Raw genomic sequence first — 27,991 nt, forward strand, 5'->3', positions numbered from 1 at the left:
GAGGGCCAAGCTCGACAGAGTGGACACTTGGGTTTGCTGAAGAAATGTTATGATGGACCTGGTCACACTCTGATGGACACCTTGTGATTTAGAAGTCTGACCTGTGGCTTGCTGGGGGACTGATGTGGAAAGAGGACTCTGCCTAGTGCCCTCCCCCCGTCCCCCCGTCCCCCCCCGTCCCCCCTCCCCCACAAGCCCTGACACCTGCACCACTGTCTATGGCCACCAGAGGGTGACAAGTAACTAGTTACAGCCCTGGGTGTGTGAAGGGTGGGAGAGCTCTTCCCCCACCCACGTCACCAGTATCTCTGGAAACCGGAGGCTGCCGATTCAGTGGCCTTAGCTGAGAGTCAGAACTTTCCTCATCCCCTGTTTCCTATCCCAGGCTCCTCTCTGCCACCAGCCCTCACAGGAACCTGAATAAATTACGTCTTTGCTCTTGGTTTATCTGTGACATCCGTGACCTGGAGCAATGCTGACATGCAGCAATTACTCAATAAATGCCTACTTGAAACCGGATATGGCACATGCTTGTAAATCCCAGCCCTCAGGAGGCTGAGGCAGGAGGATTGCTACAAGTTTGGAGTCATTCTGGGGCTACATAGTGAATTCAAGGCCAGCTTGGAATGCATAGTATAACTCTGTTGCAAAACACCAAACAACAAACTAACTAGAAAGATAAATAAATAAATGCCCCTATTTGCATTAGAAACCAAGTTTGAGAGTCGGGAAGTAATAGTAACCATGTAGCAACTCGGTGGCAGCTGAAACCTTCTGGGCTGGCCCCATGTGTTCCACCCACTCCTTTCTCCTCTACCTTTAAAAGTATTTTTGCCTTTGCTGGATAGAGCTGGTAGCTGTGCACCCTGGGCACAAAGTTTCTTTTGATGATAATGAAAATGTGGTGCAAGTTGTACAACTCTGCATTCACCAGAGACTACTGAGCTGTGATGCACACCCTGTGTGTGAAGATGCACACGCCCTAAACACATTAGTGCAGAGGCCCAAGGAGAATGGCGGCACTTGCTTGCAAAGCCTGATGGCCCAGGTTTGATTCCCCAGTACTCACGCAAAGCCAGATGTACAAAGTGGCATATGTGTCTCTCATTAGTTTGCAGAGGCAGGAGGTCCTGGTATACCTGTATTCTTTCTCAAAAAAATATTTTTAAAATATTTAAAAATAAGAATAGAAAAACACAAAGGGACTGGAGAGATAGCTCAACAGTTAAAGGTACTTACTTGTAAAACCTGCCAGGCTGGATTCAATTCCTCATAAATCCAGATGCACAAAGTGGAAAAATGCATTTGGAGTTCATTGCAGCATCAAGATGCCCTGGAATGCCCATGCATACACTCTCTCAGATAAAGAGAAAAATAAATTCTTAAAAATCACAGTGCTCAAGCTGGGTGTGGTGGCACATGCCTTTAATCCCAGCACTTGGGAGGCAGAGGTAGGAGGATGGCTGTGAGTTCAAGGCCACCCTGAGACTACATAGTGAATTCCAGGTCAGCCTGGGCTAGAGAGAGACTCTACCTCAAAAAACAAAAACAACAACAACAAAAATTACAGTGCTGAGCATAGCATAGTAACTCACGCCTGACATCCCAGCACTTGGGAGGTGGAGGACTGCCAAGTTTGAGGCCAACCTGGTTTATATAGGGAGGTCCAAGCTAGCTAGGGCTACATGACGAGGCTGTCTCAAATAAACAAGACTAATAGCCAATGATGGGCTCGAGAGATGGCTTAGTGGTTAAGGTGCTTACCTGCAAAGCCTGGAGACTCAGGTTCGATTCCCCAGTACTCCCATAAACCAGATGCACAAGGTGGCACATGCTTCTGGAGTTTGTTTGTGGTGGTTAGAGCCCTCTCCTTAAATAAATAAATAAGTAAAATATTTAAAAAAAAAAAACCAGTGAGAAGACATTGCAAATGGCAAAACAGTTAAAGGACAAAGCAAGAAGCAACAGTGAAAACTCCTGTGTGATATGATTGCAACTAAGTGTAACTTCTCATGGACTGTGGTGGATATTGCTGGTGATTGCCCCAGCCTATGCTGGTACTGCTCCTCTCCTTTACCCATGAAATGTTAACTTTTCCCAGACCCCCTTGAAGTTGGAGGCAGTCATATTACCACTGAAAGGTAAACGACAGCTTCTTGAGGGAAATTGGGGAAGTATTTTGCTTTCCAGATAAAAGGGATTACCATTGCTTTTGCCACCTTTACATTTTTTTTTTGTTTATTTTTATTTATTTATTTGAGAGCAACAGACAGAGAGAGAGAGAAAGAGGCAGAGAGAGAATGGGCACACCAGGGCCTCCACCCACTGCAAATGAACTCCAGATGCATGTGTCACCTTGTGCATCTGGCTTACGCTGGTCTTGGAGAACTGAGCCTTGAACCAGGGTCTTAGGCTTTACAGGCAAGCATTTAACCACTAAGCCATCTCTCTAGCCCCCACCTCCTTTAAAAAATATTTTATTTACTTATTTATTTGAGAGAGAAAGAGGGGAAGAGAGAGAGTGAGTGAGAGAGAGAGAGAGAGAGAGAGAGAGAGAGAGAATGGGTGCACCAGGGTCTCCAGCCACTCCAGGCATGTGTGCCCCCTTGTGCATCTGGCTAATGTGGGTGTTGGGGAATTGAACCTGGGTCCTTTGGCTTTGCAGGCAAACTCCTTAATTGCTAAGCCATCCCTCTAGACCTTGCCTCCATTTTTTTTCCCCTCTGCCTTGAAAGCAGATGAGATGCCTAGAGTTGCAGTAGCCCTCCTGTGACCATGAAGCACAAGCATGTTTAAAGATATCAAGGATGGTAGAGCAACAAAATTGATAGGCCACTGGTTCATGACCTCATCGACTCCCTCAACTTGAAGACCAGCTACCAAGAGGGGGATGGCACACAAGATTTGGAACCAGGCAAACTGCAGTTCAAATCTCCTTTCCTCTACTTTAGGATTGTGTGGCTTTAGGAGAGCCTCTTGTGCTTGATCAATGACATTGTTTCCCCTTGATAAATGTGGAAGTGCTTTGTTAAATGTAAAGTGATGCTCAGGGTTAGCTGCTGTATGGTGACAAAAACAACAGAGGAATTAACTAGTGTGGCCCAGGCTTGTGATTCCAGCACTCAGGAGATCAAGGAAGGAAGTGTGGAAAGTCCAGGGCCACGCTGGGCTACATACAAGTCCCTGTCTCAAGAAAAGAAGGAAAGGGGCTGGAGAGATGGCTCAGTGGTTAAGGCGCTTGCCTGCAAAGCCTAAGGACCCATGTAAGCCAGATGCACAACAGGGGCCATGAATCTGGAGTTCATTTGCAGTGGCTGAAGGCCTTGGCACTCCCATTCTCTCTGCCAGTGTCTCTTTCTCCTTGTCTCTCTCCTAAATAAGTAAATAAAATATTTTTAAGGCTGGAGAGATGGCTTAGCGGTTAAGCGCTTGCCTGTCAGGCCTAAGGACCCTGGTTCGAGGCTCGATTCCCCAGGGCCCACGTTAGCCAGATGCATAAGGGGCGCACGCGTCTGGAGTTCCTTTGCAGTGGCTAGAGGCCCTAGTGTGCCCATTCTCTATCTATCTATCTGCCTCTTTCTCTCTCTGACTGTCACTCTCAAATAAATAAATAAGTAAATGAATAACAAAAAACTCTAAAAAATATATATTTTAAAAAAGAAAAGAAGGAAAGGGGCTGACGGGTGAGGCACATGCCTTCAAAGTCAAAGGACCCAGGTTCAATTCCCCAGGACCTACGTAAGCCACATGCACAAGATGGTGCATGCATCCAGAGCTCCTTGGCAGTGGCTGAAATCCTTGGTGGGCCCATTCTCTCCCTCCCTCTCTCAAATAAATAAAATAAATTAGAAAAAAAAATTGAAAAAGAAAGAAAAGAAGGAGAGAGAGAGGAAGGGAGGGAGTGAAGGAAAAGGAAGACAGAGCAGAGGACAGGGAGCCCGGGAACCGGCTGGTGCGCGAAGGCCGCGGTGCTCCTCTCCCGGGCTGCAGGAGGCGGCAGGTGGCGCTGGTGGCTCGTGGCTGAGCCCCGTGCGCAGCTCGCGGGTCCTGGCCGCGACGGGCGCTGGGGGAGGCTCCGCCGCCGCCTCTGTGACTGGAGGTAAAAAAATAATCAGGGAAAGACAGCTGCTTCCTTGTCAGCGACCAAGAGGGAAATAAAGCTCACGTCCCCTCCAGCGAAAACCTGCTCTCCGGGTCCCCTGGCTCCTGCCACCAACTGCTCGACGGCCGCGTGCCAATCCGATGTGGACGCCTGCGAGCCGCCGGGAGAGGCCTGGTTCCAACTTCATCCCGCCGCTCGCAAAGCGCGCGGGCGGGGACGCGGGGGAGGGGCCGCCGCAGCCGCCAGCCAAGGCTGGGAAGACCCCGACCGACCGGTGTCCGGCCCAGTGTCTCCACTCTCCCCCCAGCCCCTCCTCTTAGTTGTGCCCTCTCTCAGGGTGTCCCCTGACCTGTCTTTTTTCTCCAAGCCTAGGCCTCCTCCGACTACCACTTCTCCTTCTGAGTGGAGGACCTGAGGTTCTAGAGAGTTCCTGTCCATGTTTCTAGACTCAACCCGACTCCCTGATAGATACTCTTCCATGCACGGAGACTGATCTCCGTGGGGTCGGGTAGCGTAGCACTGGGACCTCCTGCCTCCATCCTCTTTCCCACCCTTTCCAATACATACACACTTTCTCTCTCTCTTGCACACCATGTCTTGTACTGGTTCCCCAGGGGGCCCTGGGAGTCCCAGCTGGTCCCTGTTCTCCGGACACACCACGAGGCAGTGTCATCATGACAACAGACCATTCTATGTAGCGCCGAGAAGTAGACACATCCAATGACAAGGTGAGAAATGGTACTGGGTTGCAGCATGGGAGGTACCTCCAATACTCCACTCCGGGGTTGGGGACCCTGGTGTTCAGCCCACACAGTTCTGCAGTGTTGGAACATTTTGAGCAAGATTCACAGGCGTACATCAAGGCAATTTGCCCAATGATGGACTGACTGCCTGTGCCATCTTGGTCTGGCAGGATGATTCAGCTGATTAGGAAATGTGCCTATCGCCAAGGAATATGATGGCCCTGCTGTGTTCAGATCACTAAGTCCAATTGTGTCACAATTGCCCACACCATCTAGCATGCTCACATGCTATTTGATCTGTCACTTGGAACAGTTGGCTATACCACAGAGCTGAGGGGTGTAGGCTAGCCATCCAGGCTTGTGTGTATGCACTGTGATGTTCACCCAATGGCAAAATGGCCATATGACACACTTCTCAGAATGTACTGTATTTCCCTTGTTAAGTGATGCTAGGCTGCACTTGAATAGTGTAAGTAAGATTTAAACAATAAAGCTGGGCATGGTGGCACAGGTCTGTAATCCCAACAACTCCAGAGGCTTTGGTGGGAGGATCACCGATTCAAGGCTTGCCTGGACTACAGAATGAGTTCAAGGCTAGCCTGGACAACTGAGTGAGACCTTGTCTCAAAATAAAAAATAAAAAGTGGGCTGGAGAGATGGTTTAGTGGTTAAGGCATTTGCCTGCAAAGCCAAAGGACCTCGGTTCAATTCCCCATGATCCACATAAGCCAGATGCACAAGGGGGCACATGCATCTGGAGTTATTTTGCAGTGGCTGGAGGCCCTGGAGTGCCCATTCTCTCTCTCTCTCTCCCTTTTTCTCCCTCTCAAATAAATTTTAAAAAATGTATTTTAAAAAATAAAAAATAAAAAGAAGGCTGGGGGAGTATAGCTTAGTGGTAAAGTAATCGCCTAGCATGTGTGAGGCCTTGTGTTCAACCCCCAGCACTGAAAACACACACATACTTTTAAACAATAAATATTAAAGAAATAGAAATTAGGGCTGGAGAGATTGTTTAGTGGTTAATGCCCTTGCCTGTGAAGCCGAAGGACCCAGGTTTTATTCCCTAGTACTCATGTAAGCCACATGCATAATGTGATGCATGCATCTAGAGTTTGTTTGCAGTGGCTGGAGGCCCTGGTGTGCCCATTCTCTCTATCTCCCTCTTTCTCTCTCAAATAAATATAAATAAATAAAGCTGTTTGTTATTTTAAAAAATAAATAAAAAGTAAAGTCTTCTTTCCTTCTTGCCTGGCTTATACTCTCAAAGACTCCAGATCATGTCATTTGTTTTGGTCACACAGTTGTGAGACAGCTGTATCCTGGGCAGCTTTGAGCTGGGACCCAGGACATGACTATGCTTCATCTGGGAGGGAGAAGGCAGGTCTGGGGACATAGTTCCAGCGCGTAGCAAGGGACTTATTTAGCCCCCTGGTGTGACTGTGCAAGGCGGGGCTTTGCATGTTCAGTGCGGTTGAAAATCTGCAAGTTTGTCTTAGGATACATTGCCCAGGGAGAGTATCTGTAAGATCCAGGGGATGAGGTATCAGTAGGTCAAGTTCCTGTCTGGGCATGCCCTTTTGGAGCTAGGTCAATGGAGAGGACATGAGGGATTCCAAGCTGGGTAGGTGGGTGGAAGGAGAGTTGAGGCAGAAGTAAGAGAACCGAAGTGTCAGCACACAGAGAGAAAGCAACTGGCTGAAGTCTGAGCAGCTGGAGTGGTGGAGGTGGCCTTTGACTTTGGGTCTGGTTCTGAGAGTGGCTGGTGGCACTGGCTTGAGGTGTGCTCCCTGGAGTTGGCCTCAGAATATTTCACCTTTGTCCAAGTGACACACACCTGTGAACCCAGGTGGTCTTCTCTGGAAGAGGCCAGACCTCTGCCAGCAGGCCCCTGAGAGATGGCTGGGAAGCCTTTGTCCCAGATAGAGTTCCTGTCAAGTGAGCAGTTTGCTGTCCCAAATAAAACCAGGTTTCTGTTTCTGCCCCAGGCTATGTTTCTATCATATCCATGTGCAGTAGCGGGTATAACAGTTAAGAGGAGAAAACTTGGGCTGGGGAGACATGGTTAGAGGCAAATCCTGCTGACCCAGTTTCAATTCCCCAGTACTCGCATAAAGCCAAAGTGGCGCATGCATCTGAAGTTCAGTTGCAGTGGCAAGAGGTCCTGGTGCACCCATTCTGTCTGTCTGACTGTCTCCCTCTCTCCTCTCTCTTGTCTTTCTCTCTCTCAAATAAATAATTTTTTTAAAAAATTTTTATTTTTTATTTATTTGAGAGCAACAGACACAGACAGAAAGACAGATAGAGGGAGAGAGAGAGATGGGCGCGCCAGGGCTTCCAGCCTCTGCAAACGAACTCCAGACGCGTGCGCCCCCTTGTGCATCTGGCTAACGTGGGACCTGGGGAACCGAGCCTCGAACTGGGGTCCTTAGGCTTCACAGGCGAGCACTTAACCGCTAAGCCATCTCTCCAGCCCAATAATTTTTTTTTTAAAGAAGAGGGTACTCATGTGGTGGGAGACAGAGGCAGAAGAAAAACTGGAGAGGAAGGCCAAGGCAGAAATGGAAAGGAGTCACGGGCTTCCCCAGGTACCTGCACCAGGGTACTTGAACCCTGAGCCGGCTCACTCCATCTCCAGGATGCATGACCACATATCCTTTGTCCTTAAGTCATGTTGTATTTGATCTCCATCATTTGTATGTAATATGAAGAATGTGCAGCCCTCAGGCAAAGTTTTGACTTTTCCTTTTGAGAAATGGGGGTTCCACTGCTCACCAGGAGGAGCTGTGACAGGAACTGAATATGGGACAGGGACAGGTACCATCAAGGAGACCTTCCTGGCGCAGATGTGCCGAGCTAAATAGCCTATTCCTGGGGTCACTGCTGACATTTCCACTCCCTGATCGCTGCGGGCTCAAGTAGACCCTGCACCAACTGTGCCAGAGGCAGGTAGCTGGCCGGGCTGGGGAGTTTCTGAACACCTGAGTAGTGGGATGAAAAAATGAGTAAGATGAAGTAAGAGAGCAGGGTGAGGGCAGCTGGAGTGTCTCTGAATGTGGGAACCAGCTACCCTGGTGCTGCTAGCCTGGACCATGCAGCAGGAGGAAGTGGCTCAGATGGATGCTGGGACTGACAGCCTGGCATATGGGGGCTGAGCCCTGGGGATCCACTTGTAGCTAGGTCCGTAGGGAAACTACCAGCTCCCTTCCTGCTCATGGGCTCCCTGGGGTGCTGGGATGGGTTGATATCACCTGCTTATCAGAGGTGCTGTGTTGGTTTCCATTAATACTACAGAGAGTAACCACACACAGGGATGGTCTCCAGGTTTGGTAGTTTGAAGCCCAGTGTGGCTGTGCTGTGTAACCTGGGCAAACTCTGCTTTTCCTAAGGCCCCAGGGAATCTGCACACTGGCACATGTTCAGGCTGTTGGCCAGGTTGGATCGCTGGGGTAGTTGGACCAAGGTCCCTTTCTAATAGCTGGCTGTCAGCCAGAGGCTGGACCTCATCTTAGAGAAGGTATGATCTCTTCTCATGCTTTTTGTGGGAGCCTCCTGCCAATGAGCAGGCCAAGCCACTCAGACTTCCATCTTGCCAATGTCCCTTCTGGCACATCTCTACCTTTTCTTCTTGTCTCTCCAGTCACACATCCTATTTCCTGCTTCCCCTATCTTCCTTCCCTGTTTCTAGGGCCTCATGTGATTACATTAGGGCCACCTTGGTATTCCAGATAAATTTCATTTTCAAGCCAACTAGTTATTAGCTTTAATGATACCTGCAGAGTTTATAGCAGCACACACAAACAAGTCAGGGGTTCCTAGGAAGCAAAACCAACAGGGCTTATGTATGCACACATAGGTGGGTAGATGGAGACATAGATAAAGATTTCTGCTTAGATATTAGCCTAGCTGACTGGAGAAGTCTGGCAATCCAAAGTCTTCAGAGGAAGCCAGGAAAACCCAGGGAAGTCAGATGCACAAAGTGGTGCCTGTGTCTGGAGTTTGTTTGCAGTGACAGTAGGTCCTGGTATGGCCATTCCCTCTCTCTCAAATAAGTTATATATATATATACATAGACATATATATTTGAGGTAGGGTTTCACTCTAGCTCAGGCTGACCTGGAATTCATTATGTAGTCTCAGGTTGGCCTCGAACTCATGGCGATCCTCCTACCTCTATCTCCCAAGTGCTGAGATTAAAGTCATACGCCACCATGCCCAGCAAGTAAAAATATTTTTAAAAATCACAGTCATGGAAATATCTAGAATAATGCCCAACCAAATGGGCATTGTGATCAAGCTCAGTTGACACATAACATTAACGATCACATGCCAGTTTCTAGTTTGAATGAGCAACAGTGGAAGTGCTGGGGGAGGTAGAAATATGACCCAGGCTTATCCAGTGTTCCCTGTCCTGCTCTATGGAGATTCATTCTAGGATGGGCTTATGGCTTCAGCAGTTCATTGGATCATCTGCTAACATTATTGAGGAGCAATGCTTTTCAGACCTGGGTAGCCATGCTGGAGAATAGGGCCAAATCTGACATGATTTAGGGGAAAACTAAGAGGGAAAGGAACTAGGGATGGAACTCAGGCAGGAAAATGCCTGCCTAGTGTGACCTAAGCCTTGGGCTCGATCCTTAGTGCTACATGAATGGGATATGACGATGGATGCCTGAAATCCCAGCACTTGGCAGGAGGAGGCCAAAGGTCCAGAAGTTCATGGTTAGCCTTGGTTATATAGTAAGGTCAAGGCCAGCCTAGGGTCTGGGATATATGAGAAATACTGTCTCAAAACATCATCATCAACAACAAAATAGCTGAGAGGAAGAATAAATTTCTGAGGCTGCTTTGGATGCCCTGAGTGTAGTCATCTCTGAAGCCAAAGAAACCACTGATCAATTTTGCTCAAAAGTGGAGACTGAAGAGATGGCACAGTGGTTAAAGGTGCTTGCTTGAAAAGTCTGCTGGCCCAAATGCAGTTCCCCAGTGTCATGTGAAGCCAGATGCCAAAGAGGTGCAAGCATCTGGTATTTATTTGTAGTTGCAAACGACCTTGGTGCACACTCATATGCACACACACAAATAAAATGTAATTTTGGAAAAAGAAATGGCTAGGGAAACGTGGAGAAAGTAAAAATTCCTTGAAAAATATTAAAGAAGCAGGTGAACATAACTTTTTAATATTTTATTTATTTATTTATGAGACATTGAAAGAAAGAGGGAGGGAGGGAGAGAGAATGTGTGTGCCAGGGCCTCATGCCACCACAAATGAACTTCAGATGCATGTGCCAATTTGTGCATCTGGCTTTACATGAGTACTGGGGAATTGAACGCATGCCGTCAGGCTTTGCAGGCAAGCACCTTAACTGCAGAGCCATCTCTCCAGTCCCATAACTTGTTAATGTGGAAAAATGTCTAAAAACCTTTTTTGCTAAGAAAGAATTCTCCAAAAGCCAGCTCACCAAAAATCTGTGAGCAAATGATGATGTCTCTTTGGAAAATGGCAATTTTCCAAGTGGGTTAACTGTGTGTATTCAGCAAAAAGGATCTAATGTCTCATGATGTCTGTAGCCATTTGTATTGGCTAGATGGTCACAGGTGATTTCTTGCAGAATTTTAGCTTACTGGTTCTACCTCTGTAGCAGTATCTTCAGAAATGTCCAGTTTGGTATAAGCTAGGGTCTAGGGTGATCCAGTGTTATAATACATTCTCTATGAGAACCATATTGCCATGTATATCTTCATACATTTCCTGGAATCAGTCAGATCATGCTGAGTTGTGCTGCAGTAACAAGGAACCCCAAAATCTCAGTTGTGTTGAAACAAGTTGGCAAGTTGGTTTTGTGGTCTGGAGTGGTTTGCTCATGCTTCCTGCCCTTCACGGTTGGGCAGAAGTTCTTCTGTGTCACAACTGTTCTCACTAGCAAGTTTCATGGGACTATGTGGTGGCTCCGGTACTTGAACAATGTGATGCATTGATAATTACATGTGACGTGGATTTGACTGGTTTTTGTGAATTGTCTCAGAAACCTTGAGGTCAGGGTCAGGTGATACAAGGTGTATTAATTCCCTTTCTCGTTGCTGGAGCAAAACACCTGATAAAAGTCCATTTAAGGGAGGAAGGGTTTGTTCTAGCTTACAACCTGAGGTTACATATAGTCCATCATGGTGGGGAAGGCATGGAGCAGAGCTGGTCACATGGCATTCTTCGTCAGGAGGCAGAACCATGACCACTCCTGCTCAGCTAGCTCTCTCCTTCTTATTCAGTCCAGAATCCCAGCCCATGGGGATGATGCCTCTCACAGTTAAGTTGGATCTTCCAGCCTCCATTCACATAAAGACAACCCCTCACAGAAAGGTCCAGAGGCTCATTTCATAAATGATTCTAGGTTCTGTCAAGTTGAAAGTCAGTATACACCATTTCACAGGCTATCCTGTGAAAGTCAGTGTGCCTCATGGCAGTGTTTGGGAGAAATCTGTTTTCTTTGGGGACAGACGGTCAGATCAGGATGGGGCTGTAAGGATAGTTTGGCTTCCTGGGAGATGACATATGCAGCCTCAACAGGTGTGCTAGGCTAGAGTCAGGGTTCTGGCAGGACCAACCTAGGATACTGATGTGTGGTGGATGCACCTGAAAATCTTAGGCGCTGGAGACAGGGCTGGTTTTTCTGGAGATTTGAAGTGGAGAACTGGTTCTTAGAGTTGTGATGGTTAATCTGGTTTGTCAACTTGACAGGATTTAGAGTCACCATGGAAACAAGTCTCTGGGTATGTCTGTGAAGGACTTTCTAGACTTGGGTTACTTGAAGTGGGGAGACTTACCCTAACTGAGGACAGCAGCACCTCCTGGCCTGGGGTCCTGGACTGAATACAAAGGAGAAAGCAAACGGAACCTGGCACGCATTGCTCTCTGCTTCCTCACTGTGGATGAAATGTGACCAGACGCTTCTTGCTCCTGCTGCCATGCCTTCCCCACCACGATGGACTCTACCCCCTTGAACTGTGAGCCAAAACAAATCGTTTCCTGTGTAAGTTGCTTTTGTCAGGTATAGCAACAGGAAAAGTAATGGATACAAGTGTCTAGAGGTCACCTGTGTTCCCTGGCTTACGACCCCCTCCATCTTCAAAGACCTTATGCCATCTCATCTCTTCTATTCTGAACGTATGTCTTCCTGTGCTTTCCACCAGTAGGGACGCTTGCGATGGCATTCGGTGCTGGCCTTGGTCATCCAGGCTAACCTCCCTATGTCACTATTCTTTTTTTTTTTTTAACAGATTTGAAAAAAAAAAATTTTGCTTTAATTTGTGAAAGAGAGAGGGAGAAAATGGGCACTCCTGGGCATCTAGCCATTGCAAATAAACGAAAGACACATGTGCCACCATTTGTATCTGGCATTACGTGGATGCTGGGAAATCAAACCCAGGTCCTAAGATTTTGCAGGCAAGTGCCTTAACTATGCTAAGCCATATCTCCAGCCCCCCTTGTCAAGATTCTTTTTAAAAATATTTATTTATTTATTAGAGACAGAGAGAGAGGGAGAGAGAAAGAGAGAGAGAGAGAGAGAGAGAGAGAGAGAGCGGGAGAAAGTGAGCATGAGTGCGCCAGGGCATCTAGCCACTGCAAACAAACTCCAGATGCATGTGCCACCATGTGCATATGGTTTACGTGGGACCTGGAGAATTGAACCTGGGTCCTTAGGCTTTGCTGTGCCTTAATCGCTAAGCCATCACTCCAGCCCCATGTCAAGATTCTTAATCAAACCTGTGAAGTCTATTCCATCAAGACAGGTTTCATAGGTTCTTGGAATAGGAGATCATCATCCCTGGAGAGCCATTTTTCATTTGTCCGTATCTAGCAATGATGGGGACATCCATCCTTGAAATTGCTCATTCATTCACCCTATGGTGTGAAGCTTAGCCAGAGCTTGGCCGGAAGATGGTAGGAAACTGGAAGCTATGGTGGCTTGCCCCAGCCCCCACTCCTCCAGCTACAGCTTTACTCCATGCAAACTCAGGCTTGGCCACTGCCTCATTCTGGATGAGAGCACACACACAAGTCATGGTGGCTTACTCATTCCCTGCCAGAAAAGGAAATAAGTACAGTTGTACTTCTGACCTAGCCCCACCGTAGAGCATCCACCATGCATCTGACCCTTCACACGAACTTGTCAAGGGCTGAGGCTTCTTATGCCCTTGAGAAGCATCTGAACTCTAAGAGGCCAAATGACTCACCTCATACAGAGTAGGGTAGCAGATGGAAGCCAGGTCTGGGGGGTTCAGGTCCTGTGTTCTTTCTCTTCATGAAACCACAGACCGGCCCCAAGGATGATAGCCTGTGCTCTGCTCTGAGTTATTTTTTTCTAGGCCTCAAAAGTTAGAGACTTGGCTCAGTGCCCTCCGAGCCAGTAAGCTCAGCAGGAGATGGCTCATGGCCTTTAGGGACAGAAGACATTAGACTTCTCGTGCTGGGCCCCCCCTGGCCACCTGCCCCTAACTGCTGTCACCTTTTAATAGATTGCTCAGGGAATGTGTAATTTGTTCCTAGTGTGGGCTTGGCACTGGGCAGAAAGTCCCTGTAGGCCTTGAAGGTCAGTATGAAGCCATTCAAAGGCTACTGCTGGAGGAGGATGGTGGGTCAGCACTGGCCACTTAGCACGGCCATGCCGCCAATTACCACCTGGCCTGTTTCTTGCCGCAGACATGCCCAGGGCCAGGCTTTGAACCCTTGTAGGGAAGCCAGCTTCCAGTAAACAACCCAGGGCAGTGGGCAGATTGACAGCGAGGCATGGAGTAAGGGCTGGTGCTGCTATACTCTGGTTGGGAGGTGGACAGTACTGTAGCCCCCAGGGTTCCCCCTCAGCCAGGAGATGCCAGAGTGGCAGGCAGAGGCTCACTCTGGGTAGACAGCTCTTGCCATGGCCAGGGGGTGTTTCTGAGACCTGGAAGATCATTTCTGCAGGTAGTGGATGAACCTGGGCTGGGTCCCTTTCTCAGCCAGAAGCCTGGGAATGAGGTATGGGGAAGGAGGCCACAAAGGGATATCAGGGTCTGGCCACCTTCTCTGCCTACAGGAAGACATAGTCAGGTGCGCACACTGAGAGGCTGTCTATGGACTTCTGCAGAAGTCCATGTATTAGAGGTCTGGGACTTCTAGCTACCAGAAAGTTTGTTCTGGTTTACAACTAACTGCCCTATGGGGATTGACTGGGAGGGGCCCAAGATCGCCTTCTGGGGGAGGTCAGAAGGTTCTAGATCTCAGCTGGGGTGCCAAACACACATCTGCAGTTTTGTTTGCAGTGTGTGGGCCTTTCATCTGTTCATCTTCCTCATGAGTACTGCACCTGCCTCTCGATTTAAAGAGTCAGGGAAAGAGGAAAGGGACACAGAAACCCTGAGAACCTGGGCAGACAAACATACGCATGCTTCACACACAGGTGTACGTAGACATTCACATGCTGCTATGCTGTCTCATCCCCTCCCATACCCCACACTCACAAACACAACACTGACATAGCACTCATACATGCCCTTTTCATGTATGCACGCATACACACACACACACACACACACACACACTCACTCCATAATCTTTCAGGCAAGCATATATTCTTCTAAAATCAGGGCTTTCTCTCAACATTTTTCTTTCCTCAGAAAAACTGCAAAAGAATGCCATGTCTCTTCATCTTTGTACTAGAATTAATATCCTCCCGATCACAAGAAATTATTAGTGAAATGTGAAAGGAAGGTGCCCAGATAAACTGAGTTCCTGGACCTAAGCAGCTAGCTCTCGCAACTGGCTCCGTCCTTGGGATGAGGCCCTTAGCTAATGTGAGGCTGAGCAAGTCCTGCGAACACACCCTGTGTCTCCCATCTCTGCTGCTACGGTCTGCATGCATGCCTCCTCCTAGCCCCAATGGGGCCTGAGATGGGTGTCATTTCTGTGGTCCATGTGGTAATAGGATCCCAGAAATTATTCTCCTCTAATATAGGGGACAGCTGCCTGGGATAGACTGGTGAGGAGCTTTTTGAAGGGGTTCTTACTGGCCAAATCTTGGACAATTGGAGATAAAATAGTAATAAACCAATAGTGGATTAAAATATATAGGGTAGGAAAGTTAGTGTGATCTCCCTTCAGCTCCAGAAACAGAGAGAATGGTGAGCCTGGGTAGAGAGTCTGTGTGTATTTGATGAACTACTCTGAAGAAGTGGAACTGAAAACTCAGGGGAAAACAATAAGTATGCACACAATTTGAAAAAAAAATTCTAAAGGCACAAAGAGAAAAATAAGAATGACCTGAGGAATTGACATTACTCATAGGCCATTTTCAACATATCAAGGGGACAGCCACACCTACACACCCATATGCATAGTACCCATCATATATCCTTCCTCCTGCCATTAACTAGGCACTGAAAATGCAAATTTTGGGGCTGGAGAGATGGCTTAGCAGTTAAGGCACTTACTTGCAAAGCCTAAGGACCCAGGTTCCACTCCCCAGTACCCACGTATGCCAGATGCACAAGGTGGCACATGCTTCTGGAGTTTGTTTGCAGTGGCTGCAGGCCCTGGCATGCCCATTCTCTCTCTCTTTCTCTCTCTATATATACATATATCTGCCTCTCTCTCTTAAATAAATAAATAAAATATTAAAATAAAAATAAGAAGATGCAAGTTTATTTTTAAATTATGAGTGTGCATATAACTGTATAATGTTTGCTGTGATTGGGCATGTGTATGCCAAGGTACATAAGGTCTGAGGACAACCTTGGTGGTGTTTGTCCTTTTCCTCCACCCTGCTTGAGACTGCCTCTCCCTTGTTGTTATTTTGGTTGTTGCCTTGCTTCTTTGCATGTGCTGAGCTTCCTAATTCTCCTTGCTCTGCCTCCATTTCCATAGATGAGCTTTGGGCTCATGGACTCAGGTGTCACTGTGTGTCTAACTTTATGTGAGTGCTGTGTGTATAGGCCAGCAGGCTCACAAGCAAGCACCTTTAGCCACTAAGCAATCTCTCCATGCCTGAAAAAATACAAATTTTAAGTATATTTTATTTATTTATTTGAGAGAGAGAGAGAGAGAGAAGGAAAGAGGTAGACAGAGAGTGAGAGAGATAATGGGTGCACCAGGGCCTTCAGTCACTGAAAATGAACTACAGATGCATGTGCCCCCTCATGCATCTGGTTTATGTGGGTCCTGGGGAATGCAACCGGGGCCCTTTGGCTTTGCAGGCAAGCGCCTTAACTGCTAAGCAATCTTCTCCAGCCCTCCAAATTTTTAAAAAATATGTTTTATTTATTTGAGACAGAGAAAGAGGGAGAGAGAGAGAGAATGGGCATGCAGGGCCTCCATCTACTACAAAGGAACTCCAGATGCATGTGCCACTTTGTGCATCTGATTTATGTGGGCCTTGGAGAAGTGAACCAGGGTCCTTTGGCTTTGCAGGCAACTGCCTTAACTGCTATGCCATCTTCTCCAGCCCCCAGCCCTACAAATTTTAATAGTATTCTATCATAAGTTATATGGTCATTCTCCTATCATTTGATATTAAGGTCATTTCTAGATTATCATCATAATATAGCTCTATTTTACCTATAATCCATTCTAATGCCAAATATTTGATACATTATCCAACATATATTCTCAGTGTACAATCCATGACAAATTCCAACATTTTCTATTATAAATAATGCTCCAATGAACATCTTTACAAACTCACCTCTGTTTGAGACTGGATCCCTTGAAGGGGAGTTTGGAGGCCAAGTGTTCATAATTTTCCAAGGCTCTTGAGCTGTTTTGGCCAACAGCTTTCCAGAAGGCGTGCATGGCTTTGCATGCCCACTGGCAGCTAGGACAGTTCTTGCCTTGGTGCATCATTGTGAACATTGAGTATTATCATTGAAGGACAAGACTACTAGCTCTTATCATGGAACCAGGAGAGGCGAGAGGGCACCAAATCTCACAAATGAGCGTCATATCTCACGGTGTCATCTCTCTGCACTGCTGGTCTCCACCCTCTCTCTCTGCATTTCCAGGCTCCTGATCTTGGCATTGGGCCATCATTGTCTCTACTTTCCAGTCTCCTTCCAGATCTGCTCAGACTTTGGCCTTTCTGTCCATTTACCACTGCTGAGTCCAGTTACCACTGGCCTCTGTCTCTGGCCCTGAGCTCTCCTTGGTCACTTTCTGGGGCAGCTCCTTCCCACTCAGGAATCACACATCCTCCTGGCAGTTGCTGAAGAGTCCCTGTGTCTGCCTCCTGGCTTCAGGCCAGACTGGCTTTCAGTTTCAGTGTGACGTGACCCAAAGGTACTCACAGCTGGCCCCATTCAGAGGACAATGGGAACCTCTTCTCTGTCCTCATAGCCAACCTTCAACTTTGTTTTCCTTTAAAAAAAAAAAAAACTTTAAAATTTTCTTTTAATTATTTAATTAGTTGAGAGAGGGAGGGAGGAAGGGAGAAAAAGAGAGGGGGGGGCATACCAGGGACGCTAGCCATGGTAAACAAACTTCAGGTGCATGCACCACCTTGTGTATCATAGGTACTGGGAAATTGAACCTAGTTCCTTTGGCTTTGCTGGCAAGCACCTTAACCACTAAGTCATCTCTCCAGCCCTTAAAAAAAAAAAACAAAACAAAAAAACCCAAAAACCATTGGATTTATGTGTGATTCCTGGATAGATGGCTTAGCAGTTAAGGCTGCCCCGATTTTGTTTTCATTATCTGGCATTCTGCACTTGATCTTAGCCAAAAGGCCGAGAAGCGATTATCTGGCATTCTGTACAGCCTCTACAGACTGTTCCCTCCTGCTGTCCTCCCTGCCTTCACCCTGATATAGGCTTCTTTCTTCTCCTTCCTGCCTTTCCACAGCCTGTTTGTCCAGCCTTCCTTCCCACTGATACCAGAGCACACGTACTCCATGCCACTAGAATGGCCTCATCCTCAGCTTCCCATCCTGCCATGGGCAACCTGTCCCTGTGACCTTGGTCCTGCCTAAGTTCCTGGCTGCCCCTGCTCTGGAAGTCCTCCCAGTTTCTGCTCCCACCATGCTCAGCTGTCCCATGGCTCCACGGATGTCTGCTCAGACCATCCCCTTCTGCTGTGCCCTCTCTATCCTCCCTGCGGTCCAGCTAGCCACACCCTGCTCATCAACACTGCAGCTCTGTCTAAGATCCTATTCTCCTTGGAGGACTTGCTGAGGGTTTTCCTTCCCCTAGGAAATGGAATTCTTTGTGAAGCCCTTATCAGAATCTTCTGGGCTTTCCTCTTTCTCATTTATTTTTATTTTTTATTTTTTTAGGTAGTGTCTCGCTCTAGCCCAGGCTGACCTGGAATTCACTATGTAGTCTCAGGGTGGCCTTGAACTCACAATGATCCTCCTACCTCTGCTTCCAGAGTGCTGGGATTAAAGGCGTGTGACACCATGCCCGGCTTGTTTGTTTGTTTTGAGGTGAGGGTCTCCCTCTAGTCCAGACTGACCTGGAAATCACTTGGTAGCTCCAAGCTGGCCTTGAACTCCTACCTTAGCCTCCCAAGTGCTGAGGTTAAAGGTGCACCATCATGACCACCTAGAAAGGTTTTTATAGACTCCACTCAGGAGGACAAAATCAGATTGGCAAGCCCTAGGGTGCTGCAGAAGCAGGGAGGAGTGTGCTAACGACTTCATGTGGCTTTCACAAGCTGGGTTGGGAGGAAGGAAGGATGTCCATTTTTGTTCACCATCAGCTTGTGCTGGAAAACTCAGGGCCCACTTAGCCCAGGCCTTGCTCCTAGTACCTAGAATTCTGTGAGTCTCAGGTATACCCCAGGAGAGACTCAGGAGCAGGTGGAGGGAATCCACATTTGAAGGCACTATGCCCCTCCCTCAGGAACTGGGCTTCTGCTTGCCACACAGGGCTGCTTGGCACTTGGGTACTGGGCCAGGGACCCTGAAGTCTGGAGCAGCTGCACTGATTCATGCAAAGGAAGGCACACAGGTTACCCTGTCTATTTATAGCTTATTTATGAAGGAGGAAAAACAAGGGCCCAGTTGCTGTGGAAACCAGGAGCGCATCATAGACTGCTCTCCCTGCAACGGGAAGATGGCCAAGTCTGCTTGAGCCAGGCGCCCCCCCACTGTGTGTATTCTGACGGAGGCCAGAGTGGGCCTTCTCCACCTGTCCCACACAGGGTCCCCCGGGGAACTTTGTAGCTTGGATGGGGTGGGGGCTGCTGCTGGCTTAACCCTTGAACATGCTTATCCTGTATGTGTCCCTTAGGTCACTTAGCACAGTGATCTGGAACAGTACAGTGTGCAGAGCAATGCCCCTCAAGGCTGTGACTCTGTGTGGAGCTAGCATAGAGCCTGGCGTTATCAAGAGTTGAATGAACGAATGAATGAAGCACTTTACTCTTGATGGTGCACACTTTCATGCTGGGGAGGAAGTAAGGTAATACCCTCTCATTTCATAGATGAGGAAGTGGAGATTCATAGAGGTGAAGATGTGCCTAAGGTCTCAGAGCTAGTAAGCAGCTGAGCCAGGATTCAAGACCAGGAGAATGGCATCTTACTTTTTGTTCTGTCAAAGCCCAGGGGACTCAGGAGGATGGGTTCTAGTTCAGTTGCAGTTGTCAGCAGTAGAGTGAGGGTGATAAGTCTGGTCTGGGACCAGGAGAGGGCATGGTTTAATCATGACTCTTGCTATTTCTCGGTGGTATGACCTTGAGCCAATGACCTTACCTTTCTGGGCCTCAGTGACCAGTTGTTAGGAACTGTCAGCTCCTTGCAAGAAGGCATGGTGTCTGTTTCTTTTAATAAAAAATATCTTTATGGGGCTGGAGAGATGGCTTAGTGGCTAAGGCACTTGCCTGTGAAGCCTAAGAGCTCATGTTTGAATCTCCAGGTCCCATGTAAGCCAGATGCACAGTGACACAAGTGCACACTGTCACACATGCACACAAGGGGGTGCATGCATCTGGAGTTCATTTGCAGTGGCTGAAGACCCTGGCATGCCCATTCTCTCTCTGTCAAATACATAAAGCTTTTTTATGTATTTGAGAGATAGATGATAGATAGTGAGTATGGGCATGCCATTGCCTCTTGTGAACTCCCACGTGCCACTTTATGCATGTAGACATGTGTACTCGGGAATCACACTCAGGAAGACAGGCTTTGCAAGCAAGCACCTTCAACCACTGACCATCTCTCCAACCCTCTATCTGTCTCTTGATTGTCCCTCCCCTCCCCACAGTCTGGTACATTCTTGGTGCCTGGGATGATCCTGATAACCCATCTATAGGGAGATTAGGACAGAGCCTAGGACCCTGTGTGCTCACAGGATCTGCTGATTGTTACTATGTTATGTAGGTATTGAGGCACAGAGAACCTCATGATTCCTCTGTGGTCACACAGCCACACAGAACAAAAGCAGTGGCTTCACTGGTCAGTCAGGCTTGGGAACCAAGGAATAAACTGGACAGTGTCTAGGCCAAAGGAAAGGCATTCTGGACCGGGCTGAAGTTCCAGAGGGTAGAAGTTATGCTAGATAAGGAAACTGAGCAGTGCCCTCAGTGCTGGGTCTGCTGGAGGTACAGAGGATATTGCCTGACCCTGTCTGGGGGGCTGCCTCCACTTGGCTGGCCCTGGGGCTCATCACCACTCACAGAATAGTCCTAGGCCTCCTGGAGGCTCTTGGTTGCCCTCTTCTGGGCTCTGACTGCCTCTGCTAGACCAGAGGCCATTTGAGGAGGAAACTTTACATCCTCAGCTCTGCCAGGGATAAAAATGATACCAAAAACTGGGTGTGGTGGTGTACACCTTTAATCCCAGCACTCCAGAGGCAGAGGTAGAAGGATCGCCGTGAGTTCGAGGACACCCTGAGACTACTTAGTGAATTCCAGGTCAGCCTGGGCTAGAGTGAGACCCTACCTCAAAAAAAAAAAAAAAAAACCAAAAAAAAAAAAAAAGGGCTGGGGAGATGGCTTACTGGTTAAGTGCTTGCCTGTGAAGCCCAAGGACTTTGGTTTGAGGCTTGATTCCCTAGGACCCACGTAAGCCAGATGCACAAGGGGGCGCATGCGTCTGGAGTTTGTTTGCAGTGGCTGGAGGTTCTGGTGCACCCATTCTCTCTCAATCTGCCTCTCTCTCTCTCTTTCTGTCTTGCTCTGAAATAAATAAATATAAACAAACAAATAAAACAAAAGATACCAAAGGAATGAAGGTCACAAACCATATGTATACCTTCCCTGACCCTATAGCTCCCATCATAGGCATCCTGCAGCCACTGCTGTTTCTCCCTGCTGAAGTTGCAGAGGATTTTTCCCTATTTCCCAAAACTGTATCCAGAATTTGGGGTTTGGTTTTGTCTTTTCTGAGCCTATTCCTTTTGCTTTCTTACTCCATGAGCTCACACTCCTCAGAGTCCCCAAGCTTCTGTAGAAGCCCATCTCCTCCTGGGATCCCTTACCTGAGAAACCGATTCTGGGAACATTCTCTCCTCTGAGTTATGAACTCATGAGGTGTCTTGCTTTGCTAGGCTGCCGCAGTGAAGTGCTCCAAACTGGTAGGTGTACGCAAAAGAAATGTGTTGTCTCACAGTTGAGGAAGTTGGAAGTCTAAGAGCAAGGTGTTGACAGAGTGAACTTCTTCTGAGGTCTTGCAGTGAGGGAGAGTCTAGTCTAAACCTCTGGGCTTTTTTTTTTCCTTTAAAAAAATATTTTATTTATTCATTTACTTATTTTGGATTTTCAAGATAGGATCTCACTCTTGCTCAGGCTGACCTGGAATTCACTATGTAGACTCAGGGTGGCCTCGAACTCATGGTCTGTCTCCCAAGTGCTGGGATTAAAGGTGTGCACCACCATGCCTGGCTTTACTTTATTATTTTTTTAAATTTTTATTTATTTATTTGAGAGTGACAGAGAGAGAGAGAGAGAAAGAGGCAGATAGAGAGAGACAGACAATGGGTGTGCCAGGGCTTCCAGCCACTGCAAACGAACTCCAGACACGTGCGCCTCCTTGTGCATCTGGCTAACGTGGGTCCTGGGGAATTGAGCCTCAATCCAGGGTCCTTAGGCATCACATGCAAGCGCTTAACCACTAAGCCATCTCTCCAGCCCTTATTTTATTATTTTTAAGTATATAGTTTTAAACATTTTATTTATTTATTTATTTATCTATTTATTTATTTATTTATTTAAGAGACAGAGAGAGCGAGAGCGAGCAAGTGAACGCACACCAGGGCCTCCAGCCACTGCAAACAAACTCCAGAAGCATGCTCCACCTTGTGCATCTGGCTTACGTGAGTCCTGGAGAATTTAACCTGGGTCCTTTGCTTTTCAGGCAAGCACCTTAACTACTAAGCCATCCATCCAGCTTGCCTCTGGGCTTTTGATGGTGACCTTTGTGTTTACTGGCTGTGGAAACATCACAAGCCAAGGAACTGACTTTATTGTCTGTCTACAAACTTCTCTGTTTCCAAGGACTTAAGTAGGTCAGCCTGGTTAGGACCTACAGTAGTTACCTTTTTGTTGCTGTGACAAAACACCTAACCAGAAGTAGCTTTTGGAAGGAAAGAGTTTATTTCTGGCATATAGTTTCAAGAAGAAGTTTCATCATGATGGGGAAAGCATGGCAGAACAGACAGCAGACAGCCAGGTGTCACATCTTGCCACATCAGCTGGGAGGAAGAAGCAAGAGTGAGCTACTCCTCACTGGTAGTATGGCTGATTATAAAATCCCAAGGTCCACCCTCAGTGACATACCTCCTCCAGCAAAACTCCACATGCTCCAGGGATCCTCCAGCATTTGCCTGCAAAGCCAAAGGACTCAGGTTCGATTCCCTAGGAACCACATTAGCCAGATGCACAAGGGGGCACATGTGTCTAGGGTTCACTTGCAGTGGCTAGAGGCCCTGCTGCGCCCATTTTCTCTCCATCTCTATCTCTGCTTGCAAATAAATAAATAAAAATATTTTAAAAAAACCAAACTGAAAGCTGAGTGTGGTGATGCACACCTTTAATCCCAGGACTTGGGAGGAGGCAGAGATAGGAGGATCACTGTGAGTTTAAGGCCAGCCTGAGATTACATGGTGAATTCTAGGTCAGCCTAGACTAGAGTGAGACCCTACCTCAAAAAACCAAACCAACCAAACAAGCAAAAAACCCAAATTGAGTTGTAGAACAACCTCCTAGCATTGTTGACAGGATGAAATGAATGTAGAAACAATTACAGTTAATGAAAGGCTGCTGCCTGCCATGAAAAGCCATGAAGACCCATGAAGGATGTTTGCCATATGTAATGTTCAATAAAATAGCTCTTTAAAGATTGAGAGAAAATTTACACAACATAAAATTCACCATGAAAACCAATTTTAATTGTTTTTTGAAGCATATTTATACTGCTGTGGGACAGTATCACTCTCTGATCCCAGAACATTTTCGTTGCTCCTCAAAAGAATTCTGTATCCATCAAATAGTCATCCCCTCATCCATCCTCTCCAGCCTCTAGAAGCTACCATTTCGCTTTGTTTGTACAGATATATCTATTAAGGACACCTCATATAAATATAGCATGTGGCCTTTATGTGCCTGGCCTGTTACAATATTAGCATAATGCTTTCAAAGTTCATCCATCCCCTTTTTTGGCTGAACAATATTCCACTGTATGGATATACCACACTTTCTTTTATCCATTCATCAGCTGATGAACATTTGGGTTATATTTGACTATTCTGAATAACTTTACTACTCACATTTGTGTAGATGTTTTTGTGAACCTAGATTTTCAGTTTTCCTGGATATGTATCTAAGAGAGCGTTATTTTATTTTGTTTTATTTTTTTTTGAGGTAGGGTCTCGCTTTATCCCAGTCTGGCCTGGACTTCACTATGTAGTTTCAGGATGGCCTTAAACTCACAGCGATCCTCCTACTTCTGCCTCCGGAGTGCTGGGATTAAAGGTGTGTGCCACCACGACCACAAACTGGTTTTTCTAGGCAACCACCAATTGTTTGCTGGAGCAGCTGACCATTTTACATTCCCACCTACCACCTATGAAAGAAAACTTCTCTGTGACTTTTGTTTTTCTGCTTCTAGCTATCCTTGTGGGTGCATAACAGACCTCATGGAGGTTATGGACTGCATATTCCAGTTCCCAGATGGCTCATGAGCATCTTCTCAATTTTAAAATTTTTGTTGATTTATTTGAGAGAGTATGGCATGCCATGGCCTCTTGCTGCTGCATACTCCAGGCATACATGCCACTTTGTGTGTCTGTCTGAGTAATGAGGACTGGTTTTCCGCAAGCAAGCATTTTTTAACCTGTAAGCCATCTCCTATTTATTTATTTACTTGCAAACAGATAAAGATAGTGAGGGAGACAGAGGGAGAATGGGCACCCCAGGGCCTCCAGCCACTGCATACGAATTCCAGATGCATGCGCCACTTTGCGCATCTGGCTTTACTCAGGCCCTGGGGAACTGTTAGACTTTGCAGGCAAGCGCCTTAACCGCTGATCCATCTCTTCACACCGTTTATCGGCTTTTTAAGGAAGGTGTGTGTTCTAATTGACAGTGGAGAAAAACGAAAAAGGGACTGGCTCGGTGGCAGGAAGTAATGACTGGACGTGCCTATGACTTACTTGGGTGTGATTGTTTCCAAAGCGTGGCGAAGGCAATAGGAACAGGTGTGCTCTGAACAGGTGGTTGGTATAATCCATTGACCACTGCGCGTAGGTTCCTCCGCGCCACTTGAGGCGCTACACTCCAGAAGCCTCTCTAGGAACACGTACCTCCATGCTCAGTGGCTCCCGTTCCGAGTTGGCTCCGCCCTCTCCACCCAGGTTCGCCCACGGCGCCGGAAGTACTCGTCTCTTTTTGTTTGCCCCGCCCCCGGCCCGGAAATACTAAACTTGGGAAGATGGCGGCCGTGTCTGTGTTAGAGGCGCCCGTTGGAGGCTTTTCTTTTGATAACTGCCGCAGGTGTGTGCATGCGCGGCGGCGGCTGCTAAGCGAAAGTGGGGAGTGCGGTGCCGGGGTCGGAGCTGGGCTGCGGCCTGGCCGGGAAAAGGGTGAGCGGGAGGTCCATGACGGTGTCTTGCCGCCCGTGTGACTCAGGGGAATCTGGGCCGGAGCGTGGGCTTCTCCCGTGGCCGCCTCGGCCCTCCGGTTGCTGGCGCACGTGGACACCTGTTGCTCTCCGTGGCTTTCGGCGAGTTGCAGTCTCTCTCTGAGACTCCGAAAGAAATGGAGCGGTGGTGCTGACGGTGGTAGCGATTAAACATACCGGAGATCCTTGCTGGGCACAATTGTGGTCTTTGTCCTTCAACACTTTATTTCTGCACTTTGCCCTCAGGAATGCCGTTTTGGAAGCTGATTTTGCAAAGAAGGGGCTGAAGCTTCCAAAAGCCAGGAAAACGGGCACGACCATCGCGGGGGTGGTGTATAAGGTAAGCAGACACAGGCCACGAGCCGCGACCAGACTTGGACTTCATGAGCTCTCAGCTGGGTCTGGTAGGGCAGAGTGCAGCATGAAAAGGCCTTTAGAAGAAGCCGCTTTTTAAAAATGTGTTTAACCGTTTATAGGTAGTCACTTTGCAGGGTTTTTTTTTGTTGTTGTTGTTTGTTTTTGTTTTTCTGAGGTAGGGTCTCACTCTAGCTCGGTCTGACGTGGAATATGTAGTCTCAGGGTGGCCTCAAACTCACGGTGATCCTCCTACCTCCGCCTCCCAAGTGCTGGGATTAAAGGCGTGTGTGTGTCACCAAGCCCGACACTTGGCAGTTTTTGACAGGAGGACAATTTGCTTTTTCTTAAAAAAAAATTTGTTTGAAAGGCATCTCTTGATTTTATTCGTTTATTTGCAAGGAGAGAGAGAGGGAGGGAGGGAGGGAAGAAGGGAGGAAGGAAGCAGAGAAAAAAGTATGGGTACGCCAGGGTTTATTGCCATTGCAAGCGAACTCCAGACATATGCAACACTTTGTGCATCTGGCTTTACTTGGGTACTGGGAAATCAACCCTCGGCTGTCAGGTTTTGCAAGCAAGTGTCTTTAACCCCTGAGCCATCTCTCTAGCCTCCAATTTTATGTTTTTCTTAAGATACTTTAGGAAGCAGATGATGTAGTGGGAGAGTACAGAATTTATTATCTGTTACTTACTACTTTGATGTTGTATCCAGCTTTGAGCAACTTATACCTTCACAGAACTGTACCTTCTTTATCCACCAAATAGAGGGAACTTCTACCTTAAGAAGTTGCAAGGGATAATGGTTGACAGAAGTACTCGTTTTATTACAGAAGTGGTATTTTAATGGAAAGAATCTGCATCTTAGTCCATTTTCTTCTCCAAGATTAGCTCTGTGATTTGTAAGGAATTCACTGAAATTCTGGGTCTCATTTGAAATGGGAATAAATTTTAATTACCTTCTTAGAATCCAGCTATTAAGTGTTTTTGATTCTGAAAGTGTAGAACTTCTTGGTAGGAATGTTGGCTGGATTTATGGGATTGTGGAATTGTTTTCCTAACATAATGGTTGTGAGATGTATGTGCATATATAATAATAAAAATTTTGTTTTTGAAAAAAATAGGATGGCATAGTTCTTGGAGCAGATACAAGAGCAACTGAAGGGATGGTTGTGGCTGACAAGAACTGTTCAAAAATTCACTTCATCTCCCCTAATATTTAGTAAGTACTGATGAGTTTGAATAACTTAGATTTTTAAACGTCAGGACTAAAATTGGACTTCACTACACTCCACTGTTCAGCCTGTAGTTTCTGTCTTTTTTTTTTTTTTTTTTTTTTTTTTGAGGTAAGGTCTCACTCTAGCCCCAGGCTGACCCAGAATTCACTATGGAGTCTCAGGGTGGCCTCGAACTCATGGTGATCCTCCTACCTCTGCCTCCCGAGTGCTGGGATTAAAGGTGTGCGCCACCACTCCTGGCTTTTCTGTCTTTTTTAAAAGGCATTTCTGAGAGACAGAGAGAGAGAAACATGCACACATCTGGCTTTACGTGGGTACTGGGGAATCCAACCTTGGATATTAGGATTTGCAGGCAAGTACCTTAACTGCTGAGCCATCTCTCCAATCCTGTGTGCTTCTTGAATCCTTTCCTTACTATTCCTTCTGCTGAGACGTTTTCCCTCAGCTAGTCTGTTGCAGTGATTTAACTGGCATGTCTGTCTCTGGTTTCTTCACTTTACTATTGTTAATTCTTCTGCCATGTCTTTGTAAAACACTATTAATTATGTTCCTTTCCTCTTTGCAAACTTTTCAAGGGTGGAGAGGTGGCTTAGTGTAATATAAGGATAAAATTGAGACTCTGAAGCATATCACACCTTCCAAAAATCCAGCTCCTAAGAATCCTTTCCTTAATGGTCAGAGTCAATTGCTCTCTCCATTGTTTCCCATAGCATGTGTGTGTACCTATGTTATTGTCGTATGGTGTATTAGAATTTCTGTCTACCGTGTCTTCTCAATTCTAAAGTGAAGAACCAAGCCTGTGCCATATTTTCTGTACTCCCTGGTGCTTCATGGAATGAACCTGGTAGTATATATTGGTAGATATGAAATCATAAGGCTTTAGCACACTTTACTTTTTTTGTACAACTTGGATATAGTTTTAGAATTAGTAAGACATGCTAGGGGCACAGAAACTAGTGACTTAATGTTTTGAATAGAGAATATATTTACATGTAATTAGATGTGCATCTTCAATTTTATATTTACTTAAGATTGGTTAGGTAGAGCAGTTGTATTACAGATCTACTTAGATCATCTCTGTGTATTGGAGTTCTGTGGATGTTATCCAGGAGACTCCACTTGTAATTGAGCCCCCTGGTAATTGCATGTCAGCTAGATTTCTCATCATGTTTTTCAGTTGTTGTGGTGCTGGGACAGCTGCAGACACAGACATGACAACCCAGCTCATTTCTTCCAACTTGGAGCTCCATTCCCTTTCCACTGGTCGCCTTCCCAGAGTTGTGACGGCCAATCGGATGTTGAAGCAGATGCTTTTCAGGTAAGGTTCCAGGATAGGGGTTTGTTTAGAATCTTTTCTCAGATCTTAAATTTTGAGCCAAGGGGAGCCTGGAAGTGAGGGCAAAAGCATTCTGAAGTACATATTTTATTTGGGAAATCAGTTTTTAATTTTTAATTTTTGTAAAGCATCTGATAAGTCAT

The 27,991-nt window shown here is 46.8% G+C and overlaps 1 protein-coding gene across 1 annotated transcript in view; it reads left to right on the plus strand.

Annotated features, from left to right (window-relative positions):
- Positions 1-24,668: 24,668 nt before the first annotated feature.
- The window catches only part of Psmb7 (proteasome 20S subunit beta 7), a 63,680-nt gene continuing 60,357 nt past the window's right edge, over positions 24,669-27,991 (plus strand). Inside the window, exons 1-4 of the mRNA XM_045141615.1 lie at positions 24,669-24,796; positions 25,170-25,263; positions 26,399-26,496; positions 27,690-27,830. Coding sequence (XP_044997550.1) covers positions 24,735-24,796; positions 25,170-25,263; positions 26,399-26,496; positions 27,690-27,830 — 395 coding nt within the window. The 5' untranslated portion in view covers positions 24,669-24,734. The remainder of the gene's footprint in view (positions 24,797-25,169; positions 25,264-26,398; positions 26,497-27,689; positions 27,831-27,991) is intronic.

Source organism: Jaculus jaculus, chromosome 1 (genome assembly GCF_020740685.1).
Source record: "Jaculus jaculus isolate mJacJac1 chromosome 1, mJacJac1.mat.Y.cur, whole genome shotgun sequence".
NCBI lineage: Eukaryota > Metazoa > Chordata > Mammalia > Rodentia > Dipodidae > Jaculus > Jaculus jaculus.